Source organism: Schistocerca americana, chromosome 8 (genome assembly GCF_021461395.2).
Source record: "Schistocerca americana isolate TAMUIC-IGC-003095 chromosome 8, iqSchAmer2.1, whole genome shotgun sequence".
Lineage (NCBI taxonomy): Eukaryota > Metazoa > Arthropoda > Insecta > Orthoptera > Acrididae > Schistocerca > Schistocerca americana.
The window spans coordinates 244,533,739-244,561,615 of record NC_060126.1 but is presented as its reverse complement, the minus strand read 5'-3'; the positions used below and the strand labels follow the sequence as shown (position 1 = coordinate 244,561,615).

The window sequence follows — 27,877 nt, the reverse complement described above, 5'->3', positions numbered from 1 at the left end:
AAAAATGTGGAATTGTAGACTGGGAACTATAGTCAGTATGTTCTTCATCGCTTTCTGGCTGACTACAGAAACAGTTTCTAGGCTTTCGTAAAATATGGCGAACAGAATTTCTAATACCTCCTATTACTTATGGCTGATTAAGATTATTATTATTATTAACCCGCCACCCTACAGTATGACAGCGATTTCAGAGGCAACGTATTTAAATTTCTTTCTGTTGATAGTATACTGATAGAGAAATCAAGTGCAATATGAAAAGAAGTCGCAGTGTTCTGCAGGCAGAGATACGATTATATTCTTTGCCATGGTAGAGGAAAGAGGGGGGGGGAGGTGAGAAGAAGTCATTGTGGGCGTAGTCTCGCGTTTTCGGTCACAACAATCAGTTATCCGAGTACACCAGCAACTATGGACGTGATTATTGTCTTCGCACTTCGCTCTGAACAGGCATATAATGGACAAGTTTCTTAAAAGATCTGTGCAGCCCTCCACATCTGGTACAAGTGACAGCGGCAGAAGAGAATCAAAATCGAAAAAGTAGACTTTATGATGACAATTATCTGAAGTACGGTTTTACTGTCACAAACAATAAGCCTCAAGCGGCGAAGTATTGTCACATGACAGTATGCAACCATCAAAGCTTCTGCGTCACCTCTCAACTAAACATTCCAAGGAAGCTGATAAACCGTTGGATTTCTTCGAAAGGAAACTGAAAACACTTAACCAGCAGCAAAACTACTACGATTCAGGTAATAACATAGTAATGTTTTCTGTTGATTTAAAATAGTATTAATGTTCCTGATTTTTTTATTCGTTTATTTGATTTAACAATATTTTTATCTGATTTTAGGTATCCAGTGTCAACAAGAAAGCATTATTAGCTAGCTACCTAGTCGCATTCCAAGTCGCTAAAGCAGAAGCCACATACAGATGCAGAGAATCTTATTTTGCCAGCAGCCCTGGATATGGTTGCAATTATGTTAGGTAAGCAAGAGATACCATTGAACGCAGAATAAACCTTATGGCTGGTAACATTCGAGAACAGTTAGTCGAAAAATTAAAGAAGAGCATACATTTTGCTTTGCAGTTCAATGAATCTACTGATGTCTCAGATTGTGCTCAATTAATAGCATTTGTGCACTTTGAAGCAGATGAAAGTGTCAAGTAAGACATTTTACTTTGCAAAGCACTCCCTGTGAACACTACTGGCCAAATGTTTTAGAACACACTCGCAACTACAAGATTGACTGGACAAAATGTATCGCCATTTGTAGTGATGGTGCTAAATCTATGACAGGCAGTAAAAGGGGGCTCGTGGTGAAATTAAAATCAGCAATGCCAAATTTTTCGTGGACACACTGCTTTCTTCTTCAACAAGTTCTTGCAGCCACGATTTAACTTCTGATTTAAATGATGTGCTAAAGAGGTGATCAAAGTTGTAAACTCTATTAAAGGTAAAGCGTTGTAAACTCGACCTTTTAGGATCAATTGTGAAGATATGGGTTCGCTCCATCAAAATCTCCTTTATCACACAGAGGTCAGGTGGCTCTCGAAAGCAAAGGTATTGACACAAGTTCTCGAACTAAAAATTGAATTGTTAATGTTCTTACAAGATTCTAAGTCTGGATATGCAAATTACTTTTTTGACCCTGTTTGGCTATTAAAATTAGCATTTCTCGCGGATCTTTTGAACCACCTAAATATTTTAAACAAGAGCCTCCAAGGCAAGGAAGAAGACATTATAACAGTTAAGGATAAAATCAAAGGATTGCTCGCAAAACTTAGTTTGTGGTCAATGTGTTTGCAAAAGATTATGTTTGAGTCTTTCTCTAGAATTCAGACGATTGTCGAAGAAATTGCAATGGACCAGTCCGTGGTATTATGTTCTCACATTCCTTTCATGGTAAAAAGCTTGCATGATGTGGAAGAGAAACTGTTAAGTTACTTTCCAGAGCTGAACTCTGACTCTGACAACTGTCGTAGATGGATACTAAATCCTTTTTTAGATATGTCAATACAATTGGCCGATCTGAGCATGATGACAAAAGAAACAGTTATGGATTTAGTAGCTGACGGGATGCTTAAAATGGAATTTAATTCGCAAAAGATTGACATCTTCTGGATGAAGAGAAAAGAAGAGTATCTACAGCTGTCAAAGGAATCTTTGAAATTATTAATGCCATTCGCCACTTCCTACCTTTGTGAATTAGCGTTCTCTTCAATTGTGAAGATAAAAACTAAGAAGAGAGATAGAGTTCAACTAGAAAATAATTAAGTGATTTGTGTCTCAAAAATAAAACCACGATTGGACAAATTATTAATAAACAAACAGGCACAGCCTCTCATTGAAACTGTTGTATTTTTATTTTAGTATAGGACCTATAACCCTGGCTAAGTGGCACCCATGGCAGATATTTCTGGTGTCGCCCGATGAATAAAAACTGTTCAAAACAATAAAATCTTAATAAGTGTCAAGTATGCTTTTCAGTAATACAAATGAGAAACATTAGTCATCAAACTGCAGCGCTGTGCATTTGCGTATAATCGCTTTATCGTACCATTATTGTTTTTGACTTTACTTTTGATGCTATGGCTCATGCTCCACGAGAAAGAAATGGCAACGAAATAACAGAGGAAGCGGAGGAAAAAGGAGCGTAATATTTTACATCAGTGTTATTATTATTATTATTATTATTACTACGAACAAAGTACATTAGACACTCTGACAAAGGCAACAATATTGTTAGTGACACTCCTCACATTACAGTTACTGTAACTGATACCTCCACTCAGGTCTCCTCTGTGACAGTGTTGCAGGCAAGACTCATGTTACTTCAGGGACTTGAAATACCGCTATATGAATTCGATTTTAGATATGTCGCCTTTAATCAACAAGAATTCAATAAACCTGTGGATTAAGCAATACGTAGGCAGAGGTTTCATTCAGCTAGCCATCTTCTGATTTTATGACTGATTTCGAAGAAAAAGTAAAAACAAATGTCTTTAGACGACTTCTTGTAAAAAAGGACGCACATTCTATAAACTGTTTTAGTGCTTTTTCGGAATGGAATGCATTCTCCTTTTTTTACGTGAATTCCAACAGAAAAATATGTTTCGCATAACGAGTGTTTCGCAATGCAGATAAGACTCAGAAGTGAATTATCCTAGCTAAACGAGGTCCCACTGTATAGTCAATTTGTAAACAAGAAGAGCTTTTTTCGAATTTCTCCCAGTTACTTACTGGATCTTCTTCGTTTAATTATCGATCGGTTCCTGAAAACAGGTTTCCAGTTTTGCGTTTATTTATCGTTAACACAGTGTATTTATTATAAAACAATCTACATTATGCTCAATTCAGAATTAATGTTATACAAGGAATTATGTAATTTTAATAAAAAATAAATTCCATTTTCCACAAGCCTATTTTTGTATTATGGAACTCTTAGTTTTGAGACATGTAACAGGACGATTAGTTATTTACTTTCTTTCAATTTCAAAAGAAGACAACATTTCTTTTTAATTAATTGTGAGAATTTGCGGTATGTATTTTATAAATGATGTTACTAATTTTTTGTAAGATATTTTTCAACTCTTTTATAAAGGACTATAAAAAAATGATTCACTTCCCGGCAATCACCACAATTAACTACACGAAAGAAATGTGAAACTAACCAGGTGACCAGCAACGACGATTTTGTGGGAATCCCGATGAAACCACAGAACTAGGAAAATAGAAACAACGTCAACATGCAGTGTGTGAATTAAAGTCTGAGTTGTGATCAGTTGAGCTCAGGCATCCTAGATCTGCTATGCAGAAATTGCTCTACGTTGTGTCTTGTGTTTGGTTAGAAGCTTGTTAATGAAATGCATTCTAGCAACTGTGGTGCCAAACCTTGCACATGAGCTGTGTGCGTGTTGTTGAAGCCATTTTGTTTCATATTTGAACTTGAGGATCTTTTAAATGCGCTTTCATAAATTGTTCTCTTTCCGTGTCATATTTTTATAACAGCAGATTATTGGCATGTAAACTAAGTTGTCAGTGATACACAAGACGCTGGCACTGCACCCCCGCTCTAGCCCGGAAGTTGATGTTGTCCTTTCCCTCTCCCTGCAAACGTCTCAGAGGTAAATTCTATCTGTACAAGACTTAGTGACCCCCGCCGCCCTAGTTCCATTCCGCAGAAGTCGGAAGAGATCGATAGGCTGCAAGTGTTTGACCAGGTTTAAATTAAATTATTATTCATTATTATAAATAAGAACCAGATCTGAACTTGAGAGAATTTGCAAGGTGCTTCCACAAACCCATGTCGCTTCCGTGTGACATTTATAACATGGAAGATGCTCGTCATGAAACATACGTTACCAGCGATGCTGCAACTGCTTTCTCCTGCGACTGCGACCCCCTGAGCAAGGTTTGCGACTCCTCAGGAGGTGGCGACCCACAAATTGAAAAACACTGATCTACAGTAACAAAAACACGACAAAACGGAATAGGGAGGATGGTTGTGTATTGGTTGGAAATGAGCTTGGTGGTCACTTGACAATGACTTCAGCCATCAAAACTTTGTTCCAGAGAAACCTTGACGGTGTCTTGATGTGACAGCCAATGTGAATGACGCTATTTGAAATACATTGTGGAATGTTTTGACTTGATGTGATGTGACGTGACGGCAAGCGTGAATTGACCTTGTTTTCGTTAGCAAGTAATTGTCGATGCTTTAAAAGTTGTTTCACTTATCTGCAGTTTACCGTACAAAACTGATTAAGAACATCCTGTATGAAGTTTGCTTTGGCCAAAAATAAGCTTTGTGAATATTGATTTCACGTACGGAATCTCATAACCTCACTTTCATCGTTCGGTGCCGCACTAATAAAATGAAATGACATCGTGTTGATGCTTCGTCTAGTGTGAACCCTTCACAGTTGGATGGTGGCGTCGCCTCATAGTCAGTTCCTTTGCATTGCCTAGTGTGAATCGGCTTTAAATAGTCAACTTTCTTCTCATGTCCTTCATTGTTTGTGGAAACTACTTCTATTACTCAACGGCATATAATTAAAAGTTGACTTTTTGTAAAGTGGTATTCAGGAAATGTGATTTTGCCGCTTCTACCTCTGGAAACACAACTAGCTCTTTACGATTATCTTTGCTGGAATTTGACAGATCAGGTGCCTCTGTGGAATGTACTATGTAGTCATTGGGTGTTGCATGAGGTTATTATTGGATGAAATAAATACTGTATAAAAGTTCTGTTTTGAAATGTCTGCACAATTTCCTCCGTGTCCAGCTTCACTGAAGTCGTTGCAGCATTATCTAAAGGCGGCTGCTGAACATGATCAGCGCGATCCAGTAATCAGTTACTGGTGTAAGTTAAGTTTGCTTCTGGCTTGCTGAAGTTTTATGGGTGTATAGTGACAGAATACTGGGATAATGTAAAATGTTCTAGGTCGCCTGTTCGCTTTGCAGCTAGGATTAAAAATAGATCGCAAATCGGATGAAGCAAAGGCGTTGCTTACATCTATTATGGACTGGCTGGAAACACAGAAGAAATCGTTATCAGATAATGAAGCAGTGACAAACGACGTCGCAGCACAAGCACACATCGAAAATTATGCCCTCAAACTATTTTTATATGCTGACAGTCAGGACAGAGCTGCTAATTTCGGCAAGTAAGATTTGGAATATATTTACATTCTGGAGTTTCCCTTTGGGATGTCACAAGTGATCATATGTTTAAAGTTATGGAAACACTGAGGTGTTGGACTTAGGGATTCGCTTGAACTTATCCTAAGCTGTTCAGTGCTCAGATACTGACAGAAAACGAAATCAAGTTATGATCGTCCATTGTTTTGTTTGTGAAATAACGCGTTGTGTACATAAGAGAAACGTCAACTACGGGCACAACCTTAGTATTTAATGTTGTTAAAATTGTTTGTTGCTAAATGTACTACATTTGGAACACACTTACATTTTTAGGAATGTGGTGAAAGCCTTCTACACCGCAGGAGTCTTGTATGACGTACTGACAACATTTGGAGAATTAACTGATGAAGCGACTCAGAATCGCAAGTATGCCAAGTGGAAGGCAGCCTATATACATAATTGTTTGAAAAATGGAGAGACACCTGTACCTGGTCCGATGCAAGAGAATGAGATGGACGAGAACACTGACCAACCAGGAGAGAATACTAGTGCTGGTCCTGCTGCTGGAACTAGTGAAAATGACTTGGGGAGCTTCAGTGGAATTACAGGGACAAGCCAAATGGGTAAGATTAGTTTACAGAACTAGTGTCACTGTTAAAATTCTAGTTGTATTACTGAATATAAAGCAGTCACTGCAATTGGACATGCTGCTCTGTTTAATAGTCAACCGTGAACTGCAAATATTTTTAATACATAAATTGTGAAAGTTTGATTATCAGCTATTTCGAAATATGTACTTGATTTGCTTCTTATTGTAATGTTTGTATCATCTGCAAACAAAATAAACTTAGCATCTGGCATTATAACAGATGACACCTCTAGGCGCGCAGTCCGGAACCGTGCGACTGCTACGGTTGCAGGTTCGAATCCTGCCTCGGGCATGGATGTGTGTGATGTCCTTAGGTTAGTTAGGTTTAAGTAGTTCTAAGTTCTAGGGGACTGATGACCACAGCAGTTGAGTCCCATAGTGCTCAGAGCCATTTGAACCATTTTTAGATGACAGCTCATTAATGTACACAAGAAACAGCAACAGGCTTAAGATGGAACCTTGAGAAACACCACGTGTGATTAATTCCCAATAATGTGTTTTCACGACGACACCCCTTGTTTCCCTTTAGTTAGATGATACTCGGACCATTTCACAGCATTGCTGATAACACCATAATATTCTAATTTACTTAAGAGAATGCTGTGATTCACACGGTCAAGGGCTTTTGACAAGTCACAGAAAATGCCAGTAGCCTCTAATTTATTATCTAATTAATTAAGTACATTCTTACTGTGAGTGCAGAGAGCTTTCTCTGTATCAGAACCCAAACTGTGACTAGTAAAATATATTATTTTCGGTTGGCATAGTCGGTATCAATTGAGGCAAGCTAGGAAAGAAATCCTACCTTCATAGCCCCCGATGTTATTGAATCTAGTGTATGTTAAAGTGATGGACCAAGTAAGGGATGCGTATTTTTTTGTTTTCTCAAAAAAAAAAAAACTCTTTAGAGATGAAGCCCTCCAAAGATGACTTTGCGCATGACATTTTGAAGATGTGATTTTTGGAAAGAAATTTAAAATCCTGTATTTCTGGAACACTTACAGAGACTTTTATTATTCGAAATCCTCTATTTGGACTTATCTGTGAAAGTTCTTATACTATAATGTTAGGAACTTTTTTTATAGTTTATAGACAATTTTAAAAAATGCCAATCCATAATTTTTTTTATGTTGATTAGTACCATATAGTTCTACATTCCCTGAAAAGGAGATCTTCCACTTTTAGGTTGAACAGGTTTTATAAACAATTGTAATTTTTGCCATACATAAAACCTGTTTTATTACCACATTATCACATAACAGGCTCATAAAAATCAAAACCTAGCCTTATTTAATATAATTTTAGTTTTGAAAGATGAGTAATTACATCAGACAACAAAATAAAAACCATGTGGAACACAGTGAAGACAGACAGGTGAGGCTAAAAAGAAAGAGAAACAGATAGCCCTAAAAATAAATGAGGCATCAGTAATAAGTGCCTGTAGTGTTCCAAACCTCTTAAACAGGTACTTTGTTTCTGTTACTGACAACTTGGGATCATGTGGTTTGGTAAACAGTAACTTCAGTAAAATGGAAATCACACTCACGTCTCGCAAAGAAGTAGCATCCATCGTAAGATCCTTAAAAACGAAGTATTCTAGTGATGATTGTAGCTTATCAATGAAGTTAATCAAAGAGTGCTCATGTGAGTTGAGTTCCGTCTTAAGTTATTTGTGTAATCTGGTATCAGCGGAACATTTCTGGACTGGCTAAAATGCTGAAGTTAAAACTCTTTACAGGAAGGGTATAAAGGGATACCATCAAACTATCAAATAATTTCACTTTGGCCGCCTTTTTCAAAAATATTTGAAAAGGTTGTGTTCAAGCATCTCCTAAAGCGTGTGGCTGCAGATAATATATTGTCGAAGTTACAGTTTGGGTTTCTTATAAAGGTCCTGATATATAGAAAGCTATTTACACGTGCACTGAAAATGTAGTTAATTCGTTAAATAATAAATTGGAGACTACTGGTATTTTCTGCGATCTGTCAAAAGTCTTTGACTGTGTGAATCACAGCATTCTCTTAAGGAAATTAGAATATCATGTCGCCAGCAGTACTGCAACAGGATTAGTCCTACCTAACTACTGGGAACAAAGGGTGTCGCTGCAAAATACATGACTGGGGATTAATCACACATGGTGTTTCTCAAGGTTCCATCTTGGGTCTGTTGTGTTTTCTTGTGTACATTGAGCTCTCATCTGTTACACTGCCAGATGCTAAGTTTCTTTTGTTTGCAGATGATACAAACATTGCAATACGTAACAAGGCAAATACAGGTTTAGAAATGGCTGCTAAACAAATTTCCACTGACATTAATAAATGATTTGAAGCTAATTCACCATTATCAAACTTTGAAAAGACCCACTATATGCAGTGCAGAACCTGTAAGAGATATCTTTCCACCATGTGTATAACGTATGAAGACATGCAAATCGAAGAGTTTGACAGTGACAAATTTCTGGAATTACAACTGGCTAATAATTTCAGTTTGGAAGGGTATACCACACACAGAATTGCCAAACTGCCTAAACAACTCTGTATTTGCAGTGAGAATGAGGTCAGATCCAGGAGATATAATTATAAAGACACTTAGGCCCTACATACTCTGCTTTCTTTCAATCTATTTTGTCACTTGTTATATGTTCTGGGGTAACTCGTCGAACTGAGCAAAAGTTTTCAGTGTACAGAAACGTGTAAAAAGACTCATTTGCTGTGCAAATTCAAGAGTATCAAGTAGAAACCTGTTCAAGGAACTTTGTATGATAACCACTGCTTCTCAGCATATTTTAATGAAATTTGTTGCAAGTAATGTACCTCTATTTGCAACCAACAGCTCAATACATAGCATCAATACGTAGAATAAGAACGATCTAAATAAAGACCTTGTCCAAAAAGGGATCCAATATTGAGGAACACACATTTTCAATAAATTGTGAGCAACCATTAAAAATGGCTTCAGATAAAGCACAGTTTGAACAGTGTGTGAAAGACTTTTTGATAGGCAACTCCTCCTACTCTATAGAGAAATATCTGAACAGGAACTGTTAGGCCAGCTTAAGTAAAAATGTCTGTTAGATTTCAGTTTTTACAGTACTTGGTCACAAGTCAAGATTAGGCATTTTGTGTGTGATAAATTTATTAAAAGTGCATAACTATGTTTCATTCTGACATTGTATTAATTCTGTAAATATAAGCAGTTCCAGTTTAATGTATTCACCTATTTTGACAATCTCCTGATAAGTGATCAGGGCAATGTTGTTATATTCAGATGTTTTGCTTCTTTTTTGTTAGATTTTCTGATTTGTTCCATACCCACAAGAATCATCTCACTTTTTGGTCTGGAATGAAAACTGCATCTAATCTAATAAATTACTAGGTTTTAGAAGATACACTGGCAGTGTTGGAGTGTAAGGCTAGATCTTGCTCCTGCTCTACAGTCCGCAGCTCGTGGTCTCGCGGTCGCATTCTGGCTTCCCGAGCACGGGGTCCCGGGCTCGATTCCTAGTGGGGTCAGGGATTTTCATGTGCCTCGAGATGACTGGGTGTTTGTGTAGTCCTCATGATTTCCTCATCATTCATCAAAATGGCGAGATTGGACTGAGCAAAGGTTGGGAATTTGTACGGGCGCTGATGACAGCACAGTTGAGTGCCCCACAAACCAAACATCATCCTGCTCTGAAGTAGCACTGATGAGGTGAAATGACAGATTGTCAGAATCAGGTGGCCTTTAAAGAAGCTGTATTTTGTGAGACTGTGTAAGGTGTAAGACAAAATTTAATTCATGCAAAGTAAACAGTTGCAAACATGCTCCATTAGAGGAGGAGTGATGTATGGAATAAATTTCGTGTTACAGTCTGTACTGCAGACAAAAAATGTACAAAGTTTCATATTTCTGTTTTCCTCCTCCACCATGAGAAAATAGACGTGCTGTGTCGAAACAAACACTGGACACAGAGCAATGTCACTGTTATGTTTCTGCAACAAAAAAGTGCTGTTTCCATATTCATTTGGTCATGGCAACTTGTGTATGGGCAATCAGCTAGTTGTGTAGCTTATCATTAAGTTTTGTAATTTATTTGAATAATTGATCACATTTTTGAGATTGCACTTCATCTGCGTATTGTGCTTCTGGTACTGTAGTTACAGACTCTGTGACACCTCAAAAGTATGTATATGTCAACGTAATTGTTAGACATTCTCTGAATAACTATTAAATACGAAAATAAATTTACGACAGACTTCAAAAAAGTTTTATTTATATGTATGTATAAAACAGAACAATATTCATTGCAAACTGATCAGTCATTATGTTGGTATATAACTTGCTTCTGTAATTTAGGCAGGCCAAATGTTTTGTGACATTTGAATTTGCTCTTGAGAATGGCTGTAAAGCTGAAATCATAACTATGTGAAATAAATGAGTAGTAATTTACAGTTTAATGGTGAAAATTTCTTTCAAATTGGTTGCATATGTAGTGGGAATACGATGAGTCCATAGGTATACATAGGAACTGATTTACTCGATCTCCTTTCTAAGTGAGTAGAGTCCACTTCTAGCCAACAGCAGACTCGGATGATGAGGGGGCTGCAGCAGAGACTAAAGAGTAGAGTCTACAGGCACATGGAGATGACATCACAGAACTTGCGGGCGAGTTTAAAATGAGTATACAGAGCTCATTTTTGATCTCTAGTAGTTGAAATACGGTTTACATGGTTCTCTTGCACTAGAACAGAGCGAAACGGCAATTGGACTTATAATGTACCTGGGGAGATGATTTAGAGGACTTCATACAGTCCTTTCCATTGCACTCACGTTCAGTGAAATGTACCGGGTGATCAAAAAGTCAGTATAAATCTGAAAACTCAATAAATCACGGAATAATGTAAATAGAGAGGTAAAAATTGGCACATGTGCTTGGAATGACATCGGGTTTTATTAGGAAGAACAAAAAAAAAAAAAAAAAAAAAAAAAAAAAAAAAAAAACAACAACAACAAACGTTCAAAAAATGTCAGACAGATGGCGCTTCATCTGATCAGAATAGCAATAATTAGCATAACAAAGTAAGGCAAAGCAAAGATGTTGTTCTTTACAGGAAATGCTCAATATGTCCACCATCATTCCTCAACAATAGCTGTAGTCAATGAATAATGTTGTGAACAGCACTGTAAAGCATGTCCGGAGTTATGGTGAGGCATTGGCGTTGGATGTTGTGTTTCAGCATCCCTAGAGATAACGGTCGATCACGATACACTTGCGACTTCAGGTAACCCCAAAGCCAATAATCGCACGGACTGAGGTCTGGTGATTTGGGAGGCCAAGCATGATGAAAGTGGCAGCTGAGCACACGATCATCACCAAACGACCCGCGAAAGAAATCTTTCACACATCTAGCAATACTTTTTTTTTTCCTTAATAAAACCCCATGTCATTCCAAGCATGTGTGTCAATTTTTACCTCTCTATCTACATTATTCCGTGGTTTATTAAGTTTTCAAATTTATACTGACTTTTTGATCACCCAGTACAATGACTCGGAACAGTGTATTGTTACGCGGTTTGCGCATTACCTCTGCTGCACTCACATTCCTTTGAGTCTGACCTTCAGAGTTCCCATAGCAGCTGTAATTGTTGTGACCAAACTGGATTTCTCTTTCTCCTACATTGATCTGAGTTTGGTTAGCTGCGAGGAAATATAATCCCAATATATCTTTGTAGCACTTCTTTGCTCCTTATCGCTTGCATTTCAGCTGCATATTCATCTTGTCATATCACAAAGTTAATCACAACTTTTCCATAATTGGGCACCCAATTGTTATTTAACCCTTTAACAGCACAGCTTGGCTGCCACTTACTTTCTTCCTTAACGAAATGCCTCCACATCAAAGAAATTATAGCCCCTCTATTGACTGCACCCCCCCCCCCCTCCCCGCCCTCCCTTCCCTGGGGGCTCATAGTTATTTCACGAGTTTATGCATGGCACACTTGCGGCCACGAGCTATTACAGTCCATTCCTCCTTCCGTCGGTGCATTTCCTTCACCGTGCCTCTCACTCCTTCCCTACTACCACCTCATTCCTCTCTCTGATTGTTCTGAATTGGCTATCCACATAGTTTCCTATATTCCTTGCAATTTTCTTTCTCGTGACTGTTCTCTTTCATCCTTTTTGGCATTTCGATCCCCCCTTGGAGTTTGACCCCCACTTCTAAATTTTATGTTTTTGGTGTGAGCCATTTGGGGAAGAATGCCTTCCCTGGTGACTATGCTGTGGGTGTGGATGCCTCTCTTCCCCATTCTTCCCCTCTCCTTTCCCTGCCATAGTCCCCCTCCCCATTGCTAGGTCACCAGCACATGTAGCCAGTCGGCATTGTGGGGCTGTTATGTGTCCATCTGGCTGAGTATCGTGACACCACAAGGATCATGTTACTGATACCTGATCTGTTGCCTCCCCGTGTATGCCAAGGAGTGATTGCTAGTCATCCTGTAGCATCGGAGCTCCTGGCAATGGCTGCTATGCCAGGCAGCCTTTGCTGTGGCTGGGTGGCACCAATGGGGAGAGCCCCTGATTGGAGTGTTTGGTATTAGGATGGGTGCGTGGCACATGAAGCATATCAAGCTGCAAAAATCTGGCCATTCTCTAACAGCTCTCTCTTCAAGTGGTAGTGGATCATTGAATGCTTCTGCTTTGTATGATTCTTTCCTACCCAGGCAGGAGACCCAGACTCACCACCTTGGAATGAAACACTTTCCCCCTACCTGGTCTGTAATAGTATGGATGGGAACACATTCACTGCCATAAAGCTGTTGTTTTTTGTGGAGACTATTGAGGACAAGGTCACCGAAGTGGAGTGTCTCAGTAAGATGCGGTCGGGCTCTCTGTTGATGAAAGCTGCTCCTGATGCCAAATCAGCAGCTCTTTGTGCTTGTGATTGTCTTGGCAATTTCCCAGTGTCTGTTACCCCTCACCATTCCTAGAATATAGTTGAGGAAGAGATTTTTCATCGAGACCTTGTCGTGCAAACTGATGAGGATCTCCGGCAAATCTGGAGCGACGTGGCGTTCACTTTGCTTGATGACTGCAGAAGGGTCAAAAAGACCGCACTGATACAAGCACTTTTATTCTGGCTTTCTAGGGAGAAGCCTGTGGATCCCACGCCCTCCCCTCCGGGTGCTGCTGCCTGTCGCTGGCCGAAGAAGTGACCCCCTTCTTTGGCACCCACCAGTGATGGGGCTCCTCGCCAACCTGAGTCTGACATCTTATTTATGGATGGCATGCCATCCTACTCAGTTAAAAGCAATGATCGTGTGGCATTTATTGGCTGGGATATCCCCTTTGGCATTCGGTTGATGTATTGCAAGTCTTTGTAGTTGATGCCACTTCGGCGAATTGCATGTTAGAGATGATGAAAGTGATGATGGACACACAACACCCAGTCCCCTGCCGGGAATCGAACCCGGGCCCCCTTGCGTGGTAGGCGGTAACACTACCACTGTGCTACAGAGGCGGACATCCTACTCAGTGACGACCACCGATGATGTGACATGACCTCCCCTCGACTTCTTTATGTCTAACACGGATTCTCGTTGCATGCCTATCCAGTGGAAATGCAACACATATTATCGTCCTTACTGGAAATACAACACCATGTTTCCTATTATTCTGCATTCTGTCTTGCTCTTCACAAAACGTGCTTCCGTGGTGACCACACCCAATCTTTTCATAGTTATTGTGCATATTATCAGAACTGTGCAGGCCCTGGAATAGCATCTTGAGGGGTCTGCACATCAGTTTGCACCAATGTCATGCCAACCAAGAAGCAATAGTGGCACGAGTGTGAACAATCCCTGCAGTCACCATGTGCAATGCCTATCTCCCTCCAGGTTGGCCACTTCCTTATGTTGACCTGCCTACCTTAATACAGCAACTCCCCCCCGGTATCTCCTCCTTGGGAACTTTAGTGCCCACTACCCCTTTTGGGGGAGTGCCAATTTGATGGGTAGGGATCTTGTAACTGGCAAACTTATTACAGACTTAGATTTGTGTGCTCTAAATTACGGTTCTCCTACCAATTTCAGTGCCACTCATGGCACCATTTCTGCTATTGATCTCACGATGTCCTTCCCTGCTCTTGTTGCTTCCCTACATTGGTCACCCCGTAATGACCCTCGTGACAGTGATCACTTCCCGGTGATTCTATCATTCTCCTGCCAATACCAAGCAGACAGGCCCCCACATTGGGCATTCCGCAGAGCCAATGGAGCTTTATATATATTTGCTGTGAGATTTAACTTCTCTCTCTCTCTCTCTCTCTCTCTCTCTCTCTCTCTCTCTCTCTCTCTCTCTCTCTCTCTCGGATTGCATTGATGCGGTTGTTCAAGTTGTCGGACACAATTCTTCATGCTATTGGTACTGTTATCCCCATATCCACAAGTTCCCCTCGTTGTCGACCAGTACCATGGTGGAACAAGGACATTGCAGTCGTGATCCGTGGCCATTGACAGGTACTACAATGATTTAAACAGCACCCTTCACAGACCAACCTTATAGTTTTTAAGCATCTCCTTCCCTAAGGCTGGCTGAGCAGAGTAAAAAGACTATGCATCTTCATTCTAGGTTTGGTCCAAGCTCCATAGCCTTCTGGAGCACCAGTGACAATCAGCTGTCAAGAGTCTTATCCTACAGGGTGCTGTGTGTACTGATCCATTGCTTATTGTGACACACTTTGCGACTGCATCAGCGACTTCTTCCTATCCTGCTACCTTTCTCTGGTAGAAATGATGGGTTGAAGAACCCCCCCCCCCCCCCCTCTGTTTCAACCCCCACCAGGCTGAAGCCCATAATGAACCCTTCACTGAATGGGAATTTGTGCAGGCTCTTACCTCTTCACAGGACATGGCCCCAGCTCTGGATCCCACCCACAACCATATGATCCAATGCTTGGACGTTATCCAAAGGCAACATCTACTCAGGGTCTTCAACTGCATCTGGCTCACAGGTGTCTTGCCCTTGCAATAGTGAGGTGGCACACTTATCTTCATCCTTAAGCCTGGGAAGAATTCAGTGTTGCTTGATAGCTACTGCCTGATTAGCCTGACCAACGTGCTTTGTAAACTGCTTGAGAGGATAGTTAGTTTCTGATTATGTTGGGTACTCAAATCTTCAGCAATTAAAAGCAGATGCACAATGTATGAGATTGTGGGCCAAGTAAATAGCAGCTCTGGATATAATTGATGGATCAGATCTTGGAGCCTTTTGCCCCCTATCAGTGTAGCTACAGGGAAGGACAGTCTGCAACTGACCATTTACTCATATTGGAAACAGCAATCCAGTGGGCATTTACTAACTGCTGACACCTTATTGCAGTCTTCTTGGCCTACATGGGGCATACGACACAGTTTGGTGTCATCACATTTTAGTTACCCCCATGACTGGGGATTTTGTGGCCACCTTCAGATTTTTATTCACAAGTTTTTATCCATCTGGTTCTTCCGGGTTCAAGTTGGCACCTCTGTTGGGCTTATAACCTCTGGCAATGTATGTCGACAGTTTTTGCATCTGGTGCAGCTCCCACTCAGTAGTATCTGCTGAACACCAGTTCCAAGGTGCCACCTGACGGGCCTATGCGTGTGCCGTTTCCTATGGCTTCAGTTTTCTCCCTCCAAAATGTAGGTTATGCATTTTTGCACTACAACCTGACCCAGAACTTTATTTAGGTGACGAGTGCCTAGATTTTGTAGCGGCGGTCCATTTATTGGGCTTTCTTTCTGATAAAATGCTGATGTGTCTGCTCAGTGTTTGCCACCTCAAGACTATGTGCATGCGGAAGCTTAATGCTCTCTGCCCACTGGCCCACACATCTTGAGGTGCAGACTGTGCTACTCTTCTCCATCTGTCCCTCACTCTGGTTTTGTCCAAACTAGATTATGGCTGTCAGGTTTATTTCTCAGAGACTCCTTCCATTCAGAAGCTACTTGTCCCTGTTCGTCATTATGGGAGTCCATCTGGCTGCTGGTGCCTTTTGCACGAGTCCTGTCAACAGCCTCCTCACAGAAGTGGGGACCCCCACACCACTCTACAAATACAACAGAGCAAACGCCTGATTGCTTACGTAATACACAATCACCATTCGACAATTTGCTGACCATCCTGTATACACCGTCCTCTTTGCAAACGAGATATACTGCACATTCCTCATGATATCCACTGCACAACTGCACATGGTACACACGTGACAAAATAAAGTGCATCATCTTTGTTTCACAGTTTTGCCACAGTTACTTTGTCTAAGTCACTTGCTACATTCTACAGTTTACTAAAAAACACGTTAGCATCCTAATCTGGCCGGACGGGGTGGCCGAGCGGTTCTAGGCGCTACAGTATGGAACCGTTCGACCGTTACGGTCGCAAGTTCGAATCCTGCCTCGGGCAGGGCATGGATGTGTGTGATGTCCTTAGGTTAGTTAGGTTTAAGTAGTTCTAAGTTCTAGGGGACTAATGATCTCAGACGTTAAGTTCCATAGTGCTCAGAGCCATTTGAACCATTCTCATCTGATCTGCCACAGAAGACTGGAACTGTAGGGATCAAGGGTAAGTTCTTAACTGTTGCTGAGTCTATTGTACTTTCATCGGTTATATCCAGAGCTGCTATTTACTTGGCCCACGATCTCATCTGCTTTTAATTGTTGAATTTCTGAGTGTAATTGCAGTAAAACAAGTCAGCAGATCCACACCTTAATGTGTACCCATTCTGACTGATTATTCGGTTACTCTAGTTGTTAAAAAAATTTTCCAGCATTGCAGTTACCACACACACCAAGCAAAGCCAGCATCTACAGCAGTCCTACCTTTAGCGCTGCAACTCACTCCACTGCATTATCAGAGAGACGTGGTCTGATGGAAGAATGGTGTCTGCATCAGTCTTGCACTCATTCCAGTTACAGATGCCACACACAGATTCCTGCAAATAATACCAATCACTGCTACACCCAGTGGAAGACTAGGTTTTCTTATCTCTTCAGGAACAGTGATGAGTAAGGGAACTGAAGAATCCCACTGCTGACATTTTATAAAAGATCTGGTCCTGGATGAGTGATGCTAAGATGTAGGCTCACAGGGGTGAGCAAGTGATCAGTACTCATAGCCGGAGTTCAGTTACTTTACATAACTTCATTCATAACACGACATGTACGTATACTCTACTGATCAGTACCCTGGTGGCAATCTGAGGCGAACATGGTATAGATAAGCTGCATCTGAGTATGGCCAGCTGTATTCACAGCAGATGGGGGGGATTTAACTGACATGGGAAAGCACTTACAATGCTAGAGGCTGAATGTTTGCGTGCTGTTTCCATGCTCTTACACATCAGCATTTATGGACCTGTTGATTTGATAAATTTTGGACTAATTCTCTACGGGAGACCATTCTTCTGCAAATCTTACTAATTCAAGTATGATTAACAGCTTGAAATTAGCCTTGTTATTGTTAATAAACCCCTTTGGTGTACCAAGATGTGAAAATACAGCCTTCAAAGGTGCATTAGTTATTTAAATGTTGTGCAGATCATAATTGTAACAACTCACTATGATGTGGAATGAGTCAATATTAAAATTATAATAAATAAATTCTCTCAGCAGAAAACATGTCAGCATCCCTTCTCCCCCCCCCCCCCCCCTCCCCTCTGCAGAAAAACATGCACATTCACTCTTTTTCTATGGAGTAAAAGCAATTGTGCAGCTCAGTTTGTGTTTGAAGTAGAATAAATGAAACACTCCAATTTCCAGATGACTAGACCAGCAGTTGGTTACTTTGAAAGGCAATTAAAATAAATTGGTCTCAACCCCAAGCAATAATTGTGGAATCTCTGATTGGATGTGTGTGTTGTCAGAATTCTTCATATCCATCATGCACTGTGTACATTGCTTGCTAAGTTCTTCAGTGTCATTCGAAATTATTGACCACCATACTGAGTGGGGTATTTTTTCTCTGCAATTTGTTATTCGTTGATGTCCTTCATGGCTTCGTTCCTCTTGGTCCTGGGACAGCACACAGTTTCATTCTTTCAAGAAGTTTTGCTGTACTATTTCATTGTGGGGATCATACCTGGTCCCTATAGAGGTGGCCACATTGGTACCCTTGTTTGCACTCTTGCAGGTGTATTTTATATTTTGTGCAACTATGCCATTTGACATTTATCTGTTTCTGTAACGTTCTGATTGAAGCAGACTGTACACAACTGCCCATTGATTGTCGATTTCCATTTCTTCTTGGCCTCACTACTTGCTCTTTGACATGCATCCAAACTGTTACAGCAATTGGCATTTGTATTTTGGGAAGCTGTCTTGGCCAGTTTGGGAATCATTTAAGAATTGTCTCAGGGTGACATTATGGCAACTTGTTGTCTTACATGCATGGCAAATCTCTCTTTAAGGCACCACATTCACCATGAACTACTATTTCATAATTCTTGTATAGAGTGTTGCGGGTCTTCTTCTGGATTAAGAAACTCTGCATTGATGGCATCATGTATATGAGTTGGTCTAATTTTTTCCTGGAGCCAAATCAAGCTGTGTGAATGTACCACTTTTTGCTTTTGCCACTCGTTCTTTACAGCTAACAAATGGCAGCACTGAACATCCAATTTTTGATGATGGCTCCAACAAATTTTATTTGTTCTTGGACAAAAGGAACCTCTGACAATAATGTTCATGGATGCACATTGTTTTTATTCTTTGAGTTCACACCTAAAAGAACTGCAAATTCATGTTATAAATAAACCATGTTTTCTGACACATGTCATTGTGTCCTGTGCATATTTATGCATATGACATGGGCATCTGATGAATTTTGATAACAAGATAAGTGTTCCCACATTGTCAACTTTATCTGTGGTCATTACTGCACCTCTTAAATGGATATGTTTATCCAAATACAATCATAGTTCATTATGGGAAATAAACAGCAATCTTATCATCTCAGTTTTGGCATACCGTATTTACTCGAATCTAAGCCGCACTTTTTTTTGGTTTTTGTAATCCTAAAAAACCGCGTGCGGCTTAGAATCGAGTGCAAAGCAAGCGGAAGTTCTGAAAAATGTTGGTAGGTGCCGCCACAACTAACTTCTGCCGTCTACTATATGTAACACTACACAGGCATGCTTTGCAGGCACAAAGATAAATACTAGCGCCAAAACCTATCCGTCAGTAAATAAATTAAAAGAAAAGGTTGAAGAATGTAAACATTATGCCGCGTATTCTTTCGTGTTTGCTGCTATCTCATTTAAATCCTGTCTGCGTAATAAACTACGAAACTAGAGTGAGACAACAGCAAACGCGGAAGAATATACGTATAATGTCATGTTTATATTTGTATTATTCTTATGCTGAATAGTGATACAGTCATAAATGAAGCACGAATCTAAGATGACTAACATCTGTGCAGCATGTAATGTACTAAAGAGGCATCTGCAAAGATTTTCAAACGGAGAAAAATTTTCGCTAACTCTCGTTCGGAACAAATTCTATAATACGCCGTCTATTATTTGGTTCTTGTTGATCATTATCAAAGAAAGCAGCAGTGTAAGTAACAACAAATAGCAGTCTCTTGCCGTTGTTTCGGTTAGAGACAATTCCTCTCTCTCTTTTTTTTTTTTTTTTTTTTTTTTTTTTTTTTTTAAAAAAAGCTGTTGTAGCGCGCACAAAAGCAAGCCGTGCCACGAGCGGCAACAGGCCGTAAACACGCACTATCAGAATGCGACAAACAATGCACGACACAGTACAATAATGCATTTTCAGCGTAGAGTGACCCAAACACCTATAACAAAGAGAACGGCACTTATCAGGTCAAAGCAAAATAAGCAATCGATTCAAACCAGACGAAGCACGTGAAAAAGAAAGGGTACCCGTATAAATACAGACGGAGCACCTGACGTATAGCAATGGTTACCTGGTAAAGCTTAACTGCTAAGCTTACGACTCGAACCAAACTTCTGTAGCTGTATCGTCATTCATTCGTCCTAAATTGTGTCTCGTATTACAATGGACCAACTTTGTTTCCATTTGGAGGTGCGGCCTAAAACTTTTCTCTCCCCTCGAATTTCGAGTCTCAAATTTCACGTGCGGCGTAGATTCGGGAAATTTTATTTTCCTTTATTTTGAGTGCGGCTTAGATTCGAGTAAATACGGTATTTATCAGTGATGAAGTGCTGGAATAGTTGCTGACAGTTCAAAATTTGATTGCATTTGCTATCCCAATGCATTACTTCATGGGCATGGACATGTGTTGACTTTTTTTTTTTTTTTTTTCTCCGGCAGCTGTACTTGACTTGGGTGTTGAAACGATAAGTCTCCCTCTTGCCAAAATATCAATGGGTTCTCTTAAGGCGACAAAACTGAGATGTTTTCAACAGTATGTTGCAGGTCACAAGGATGGTAAAAACCTCAATAAAAAACCTTCAATCTCAAAGATTGCATAGCTGTTGAGGTGGAACGGTCGTTAGCGGGCAACCTCTGGGCAACCTGCCACACCTCAGTTGTACAAGGCTTGCCTGGGCATGTGGGGCTCTGTCTAGGTGGACTTTTATTTTCCTAGCGGCCCTTGGGACCGAGATGGATCCTTCGAAGTCTTTTCTCCCATCTCCCAGCGGAATGGGTGGCCCACTGGTAGGTACTAGCATCCAGTCAAATAAGAGTGCTCTTGTAGCCAGTTCTCTACTGCGGCCATAGTGTGTTTTTCTTGGTATAACAGTAGAGGGGGGTTTTGAAATGGTGTCACCTTTTTACATGCAAAATGGTTTAGAGGGGAGTGCAGGTACTTTGAAATCAGTAAAGCGGTTACAAAATGTGGCACTGTTGGTGGGAATATCAAGTTCCTGACAAGTAAGAAACCCACAGAAGACCAAAACTTTGGGGAATATGCCATTGAGACTGAGCTCCATGCCAAATTAAACTACAGTAAAGGTGTTGTGACCTGCAGAGACTTGGTGGAAATCCCGAAAAAAGGCCTGGAAGTTGAATGGACGCAAGGAGGCATTGTAGAGGTGCAGAATATTATGAAAAGAATGGAAGGCAATCTGATTAAATCTGACTCATTCATCCTCATATTTGTGCTATTAAAAGTCCCAGAATATATTAAGGCAGGTTTTCTTCGCTTAACTGTGCGGACTATGTCCCCAGTCCCATGTGCTGTTTTGAATGCCAGCGATATTGGCACACCACACTTGGATGTAAGGGAGAAACCACTTGCAGCAAATCTGGAAAGCCTGTCCATGGAGGAGTCTGATGTCCATCTCTTCCAAAGTGTTTGAATTGCTCTGGGGCTCCCCCTGTCTGGAGGAGGGCCTGCCGCATCTTCTTTGAAGAATGGAAGATACAGGAGATAAAAACCACATGATGGATCCCCTATGGTGAGGCCAGTATGATTTATAAGACCATGCAGCCCCCAGCTGTTGTTACCACCTTTGTGTCAGTTGTTAAAACACCAGTACAGAAAACTGGTGCTACTACACAAACGGAGGTAGCTAGTATTAGCACTAGACCTGCATTTGTCAGCTTGCTTAAGCGGCTGCAGATTCTTTACAGCCCACACTTCCTTCCCAAAAAAATCAGAAAAGTTTGTAGTTGCTAATGTTGCAGAGCTCCCTGTTCCCCCTAAGGTTCAATTTGCTCCACTGTCCAGTGCTGCCACTACTGCTGTCCTGGTTGTGGCTCCAAAGCCTACCGAGGACGAAAAAGTCAAAGGCCAAGTGTCCCCACCCCCCATGACAGAGCCAGGAAGTAAACAGTTTGACAATGTTGCTGTCATATTATATGACATCTCTCTTGACTCTTTGGTAGAGTTAATGGAGCTTGATGTCAGACAAGGGCAATCATCTCGCCTCAAGGCTGAGCCCCCACCAATTATGGGCTCCCCTCCCCAGTGGAAAGACTGTGGAAGTGGAACCCCTGTGATGGATGGCGCCTATTTTAAAGTGGAATGTTAATGAGTTCAGGACCCATGTAGAGGAGCTGAAACTGCTAGTGTGGAATGCCCCCTGTGCCTAAGTTTTAAAGCCAGGGACAATCCTGTGCTGCGGGGCTATACCATTCACCAAAAGGATGACCTGACTGGGGAGAGAGCTAAGGGGAAGGGGTTTCTGTGTTTGTCAATAATGCGCAACACTCCTCTGGTCTCCCCTGGCTACTAAGCTGCAAGCAGTTGCTGTTGAAATTCATGGGTGTCACTGTTTGCTCACTGTATCTACCTCCACCAGACCCAATAGACTCGGAGGTTCTCAGAGGTCTTGTGATACAACTACCATGACTATTTCTTCTATTGGGAAACTTAAATGCCCATCATGTTTTCCAGGACTCGACCTCTACTTGCCCTCAAGGTCAGGTTTTGGAGAGTTTCGTGCCATCTCACGAGCTGTGCATCTAGGTGCTCACACACATTTCTGCACTGCTACTGCATCATTCTCAGCCATTGACCTCTCTTTCTGCTCTCCCACCTTCACAGATTCTGTTCAGTGGGAGGTCATTGACGATCTTCATTCCAGTGACACTTACCACTCGGCGTTCACCTGTTGGGTGGGGCATTACCTGAAGTGAAGTCACCATTGTAGATGGTCATCAGGGCTAACTGGATGCTGTTCAGCCAGCTGGCTGTGTTCAAACATTGCAGCTGCATGCACAAATGGGTGAACCACATCATCAAGTGATGCATCATGCCGCTAACTTGTCCATCCCAAAGTTCTCGGGCCATCTTAAGAGGTGACCTGTACCTTGGTGGACGGATGAGTGCCGTTCAACCAACCAGGACAGGCATGTGGCTCTTTGACAATTTAAGTGAGCCATACAGCAGACAGCCTCATAGTCTTTAAAGTCGCAAGGACCAACACATAATTAAGGAGAGCAGGAAAAGGTCATGGCAAGCATTCCTGGACTCTATCACCCATTCCAGTTGTTCTACGATGGTATGGCAGCCATTAGGATGATTTCTGGTAAACGTGGTTGTTTACTAATAGCAGCAGTGCTGAAACAGATACGTCTTCAAAGAGCTCCCAGAGACATTCCTCAGATGCTGGCAGAGAATTTTGCACAAACTACCGCTGCCAACGCCAGCCAGGATCTTGCATTTCTTTGCTACTGTGCGTCTGTAGAGAGGGGAAATTGGATTTCAGACACAACAACTCTGAGACTTACAACTACCCTTTCACCCTGTGGAAGCTGGAATCAGCCCTGTCGAGTCTTGTGATACTGCAGCTGGTCATGGCTGAATATGGTGCTGCATGCTTAGGCATTTGCCAGTAGCATCAAAGAAAATCCTCCTCCAATGATTGAATCTTACGTTGCGTACAGGTAACTTCCACAACTTGTGGAGAGAGACCTTTTGATTCCTCTCCTGAAACCACGAAAGGATCACACGGTCCCAGTAGTTATCAGAGTATCACCTTAGTGAGATGTGTAGGAAAGACCCTGGAGTGAATGCTTTGCAGTCATCTGATCTGGTTGTTAGAGGCCAGGCATCTCATTAGTTGATCTCAATGTGGATTCCAGAGGTTTCAGTCCACTGTTGACAGCCTGACCCTATTAGAAGCAACTGTCCATCGGTCTTTCCTACAGAATCACCACTATATTGGTATATTCTTTGATATCAGTGAGGCATACAATACTACTTGAAGACACTGTATTCTTGCACAACTGCATCAATGGGATTTTCATGGCCACCTCCCCTTTTTCATATGATCTCTCCTGTCCCAGTGGTTTTTTTAGGATCCAAGTAGGTTACTTGCTTTTGGGTAATTTTGAGCAGGAGAGTGGTGTCCCTCAGGGCAGCCTCATAAGTGTTATCCTCTTTGCCATAGCCATAAACAGTATCACATCTACAGAGACGAGTCCTGTACAGTTCTCTTTATTTGTGGGCGATTTTGCTGTTTTCCTTTCCTCCTCCAGTGCAGCAACAGCAAGCCATCAGTTGCAACTTGTGTTGATTTTAATCATTCTCGTTGTATCTTTAATATACTTGCATATGAGGGACAACATCCTACAGCGTAGGGAACCAGTGAGGTTTCTGAGCCTCATTTTTGACTTGAAATTATCATGTTTGCCACACCTGAGGGACCTGAAAGGCAGAACCCTGAATGCACTGAACGTCATGAAGTGCCTTAGACACAGGTCTTGGGGAACGAACAGGGTGAGTCCCCTCATGCGTTCGTGGCTGGAGAATGAGTGCATGGTGTATGGTTCGGTGAGGCCTTCTTATTTGAAGAGCATTGACCATCTGTCCACAATGAGGGGATTCTGTTTACCACGGGTGCTTGTAGGACCAATCCCACACCCAGCCTCTGTGCTAAGGCTGGGGAACCGCCACTCACCATCTGGTGGCAGCTCGTCATGGTGCATCAGGCATGTAAGTTTCCCACAGATCTGACTTCAGCTGCACGCCATACTGTTGCTCATCCACCACTGGGATTCCTTTTCTCCAGCTGTCCATGAGCAACAATGCTGTTTGGAATCTGCATGCAATGTCTGCTGGAGTCACTCGGTGTTGAGCAAGAGCGACCTCAAATCCAGGGTTTTAATTGTCTGCCGTTCTGGTTACTGGGAGAGGCCCAGAGTGACTTTAGATTTGGTGTGGTACAGTAGAGATTGCACTCCTGCTCCAGTTTTCAATGCAATGTTTTCTGGTATTTTATATGAGCACCACAACTATGTAGCTTTTTTTATGGGTGGGTTGAAACGGGGGTATTTTGTGGTTGCTCTGTTTTCCCAGATTGTGTCCTCAAGTTCCAACTGTCTCAAGCCTTTACTGTCTTTGATGCAGAAGTATATCCGATCTTGCGGGCGCTGCAGCAGATGAAATGTTCTTCCCCTGCAAAATTTGTCTGTTTAGATTCTCTGAATGCCCTTCACTCGCTGCAACTTTTGTACCCAGCAGATAAAGTAGTCCAGGCTATCCAGAATGCCCTCCTCCAACTACAATCACTGGGGATGGGGGTGTCTTTCTGGTGGGTACCAGGACACATGGGAATTGCAGGGAATGAAAGGGCAGATCTAGCAGCCAAGGAGACGTGTCTTGATACTGAGGTGTTTCAGTATGCCATCCCCCTGTGCGCTATGACTCCACTGTTGAGCGCCAGAGTCCTGAACCGGTGGGAAATGAGTAGCTGGAAGTGACCAAGAATAAGCTGTGTTTAGTAAAACCACAATTTGGCCATGGTGTACCTCCTCCCAACCACATCAACAGGACAAGGTCCTCCTCTTCCGTCCTCACATAGGCCACAACTCTATGATGCATGGTTTAATGCTCCAGCAAGAGGACCCTCCAATTTTTGGCGTACAGATCACTGTGTGCCACATTGTATTGGACTGTGCCCACACACACACACACACACACACACACACACACACACACACACACACACACGCAAACTCGTGTGTGTGATGGTGATACAGCAGTCTGAGACAATTTGCTCCAAAGTCTTGAACATATGGTTGTAGAGGGGTTGATGTAATTCCTGGATGATTTCTTATTCAAGATCCTGGATGTAGAAATAATGCTGGTCCACTTCAAATTGTTCATTGCCAACAAAGTAAAATTGTAGGAATTTTGGCATTTCATTTGGTTGGTTGTAGCAAGCCCGTTCAATGATTAATGTGTATTGTACCCTAAAAATTGATCTGAAAGTGTCTTGATTATGTATAATTTGACCTCTAAACAATGTAATTTGGAAGCCTGTATTGTAATAACACACATTTTGTAGAAAATGTTAGTATTTGTGTAAGCAATTAGTTGTTGTGGCAGCATTGTAATTACTTGTAATTAATTATAGTGGTTTTATATATATATACCTATTGTTAAGTTATATAATATAAATTAATATAAATTGGACTTTTTGGAGCTGAGAATTTAAAAATACTGTTGCTTTGAAGTGTGTAATAAGGACCCTCTGGTGCACATTCAAGAACCTCATGTAGATGGCTCTCTACAGATTTGGACATGCTAACAACACTCTCACAGTACATTTATTACCTTATGAATTTTGTTTTCAACAGTCATTCACTCTCGGTGTTAGAGCAGAACATGGAAACAATCTTTGACCACTTACCCATTGTAGTGAAGAATGTCATTCATAGTAAAATTAACTTCAAATGCAAACTAAAATCATATTTACTTGAAAACTACTCCAGCAAAAAATTTCTGTGTAGGGAGATTGAGTCAATGTATGTAGCGTTAAGTATATAAATGAAGTAGAAAAAAAAGTTTTTGTCCAAATGTTACCAACAATCATATAAGTGCGCAGCATGTTGCCTTATTTATCATTGTTACAGTTGTAAACTACAATATACCACTCACATCACAGCAAGAAATCAGTTAAAGTACATGGAACACACAAGTATTCAAATAAATAGTATTAGGAATCTTTTTTTAAATATTCTGAAAATACGGTTTGAAATGCATGGAAGATGTTGAAAATGTAACAAAAGTAATAAAAATGTTTTATTAATAAAGAAACAGATGTAAACTCTTTATTAGTGTATTTTAATATTCATGAAAAATGTATATTTAATGCTTACTCTGTGATTATTAATTGTGTCTCACTGGTTTGTCTATGCCACTTCAGTTATATTCCACATTTAACATTACAGGATTTATCTCCCCACCAGCATCATCATCTTCTTCTGCTGGCCCAAGTTTTCCCAATGTGTCGAATAAAGTGACAGACATCCCTGCTCCATATACAGTTCCACAACCACTTACGCCAACAGAAGGTTTGCCATTAAATCCAACTTTGCAAATCAGTAAGCCTCTGCCAACAGGTAAGCAGCAGTTTTCTGTACTTTTGTAATTAACTGTAACTGAATTTCCACTTTAATGAATTTCTTTTTTGTCTTAAGCTACGCTAGGAGGAGTACTAGTGGCATTTTGTCACACACAGACATTGAAGGCCAGTGAAAAGTTCTACTACTTTTTTGGGACATTTACTGCATACAGGAATTAGACTTCACAATGAATTTAATAGAGATCTCAATACACAAGCTCCTGTAGGCTGAAAGATCACAACAGCTGATAAAATTTGTTTTAACACATGGGCATGTATAAATTACTGATAAATATAGAAATGTGCATCAATGTCAAGGGCTATTCAGGAAGTAAGTTCCGTTACCTTGTATATAAAAAGAAGTATCAAGAATTTTTTTATTTTATACAACTTAAAGCTATTACTACAAGTTGTTTCTCTAACAATTGAGCTTTATGTTAAAGCAGTTGTTTTGTTGAGGAACAAGCTTTTCAGTGCCCTCATACACTTCTGCTGCCTGTGATCCTTAGCCATGTTTTGACACTGTCTTTTAACTTACCGTTTTCATAATGCCCTGACCCTAGCCATTCTTTTCATCTTTGGAAATGTGTGAAAATCACTGGGTTACAAATCAGAGCTGTGAAGAGCATGATCAAACTGATTCCCAATTGGAACTGTTATGTTAAGCAACACTTGTTTGCATGCAGCAGTATGTGACCTAGTGTTTTTATGATTCCAGAATTTGACGCCCCATCTCTTTTGTTCTCGATGGCTCTTCTGAGCTTGTTCAGAGTTTCTCTGTAAATTTTGGA

At 41.0% G+C, this 27,877-nt stretch overlaps 1 protein-coding gene across 2 annotated transcripts in view; it reads left to right on the top strand.

Annotated features, from left to right (window-relative positions):
• The first annotated feature begins 5,146 nt into the window (after nt 1-5,146).
• LOC124545237 (vacuolar protein sorting-associated protein VTA1 homolog) overlaps nt 5,147-27,877 on the top strand; it is a 75,081-nt gene continuing 52,350 nt past the window's right edge. The window contains exons 1-4 of one of the 2 annotated variants that reach the window (XM_047124107.1): nt 5,147-5,360; nt 5,442-5,664; nt 5,972-6,261; nt 26,914-27,084. In XM_047124107.1, coding sequence (XP_046980063.1) covers nt 5,255-5,360; nt 5,442-5,664; nt 5,972-6,261; nt 26,914-27,084 — 790 coding nt within the window. In that variant the 5' untranslated portion in view covers nt 5,147-5,254. The remainder of the gene's footprint in view (nt 5,361-5,441; nt 5,665-5,971; nt 6,262-26,913; nt 27,085-27,877) is intronic. The other variant, XM_047124108.1, reaches the window with a different exon arrangement.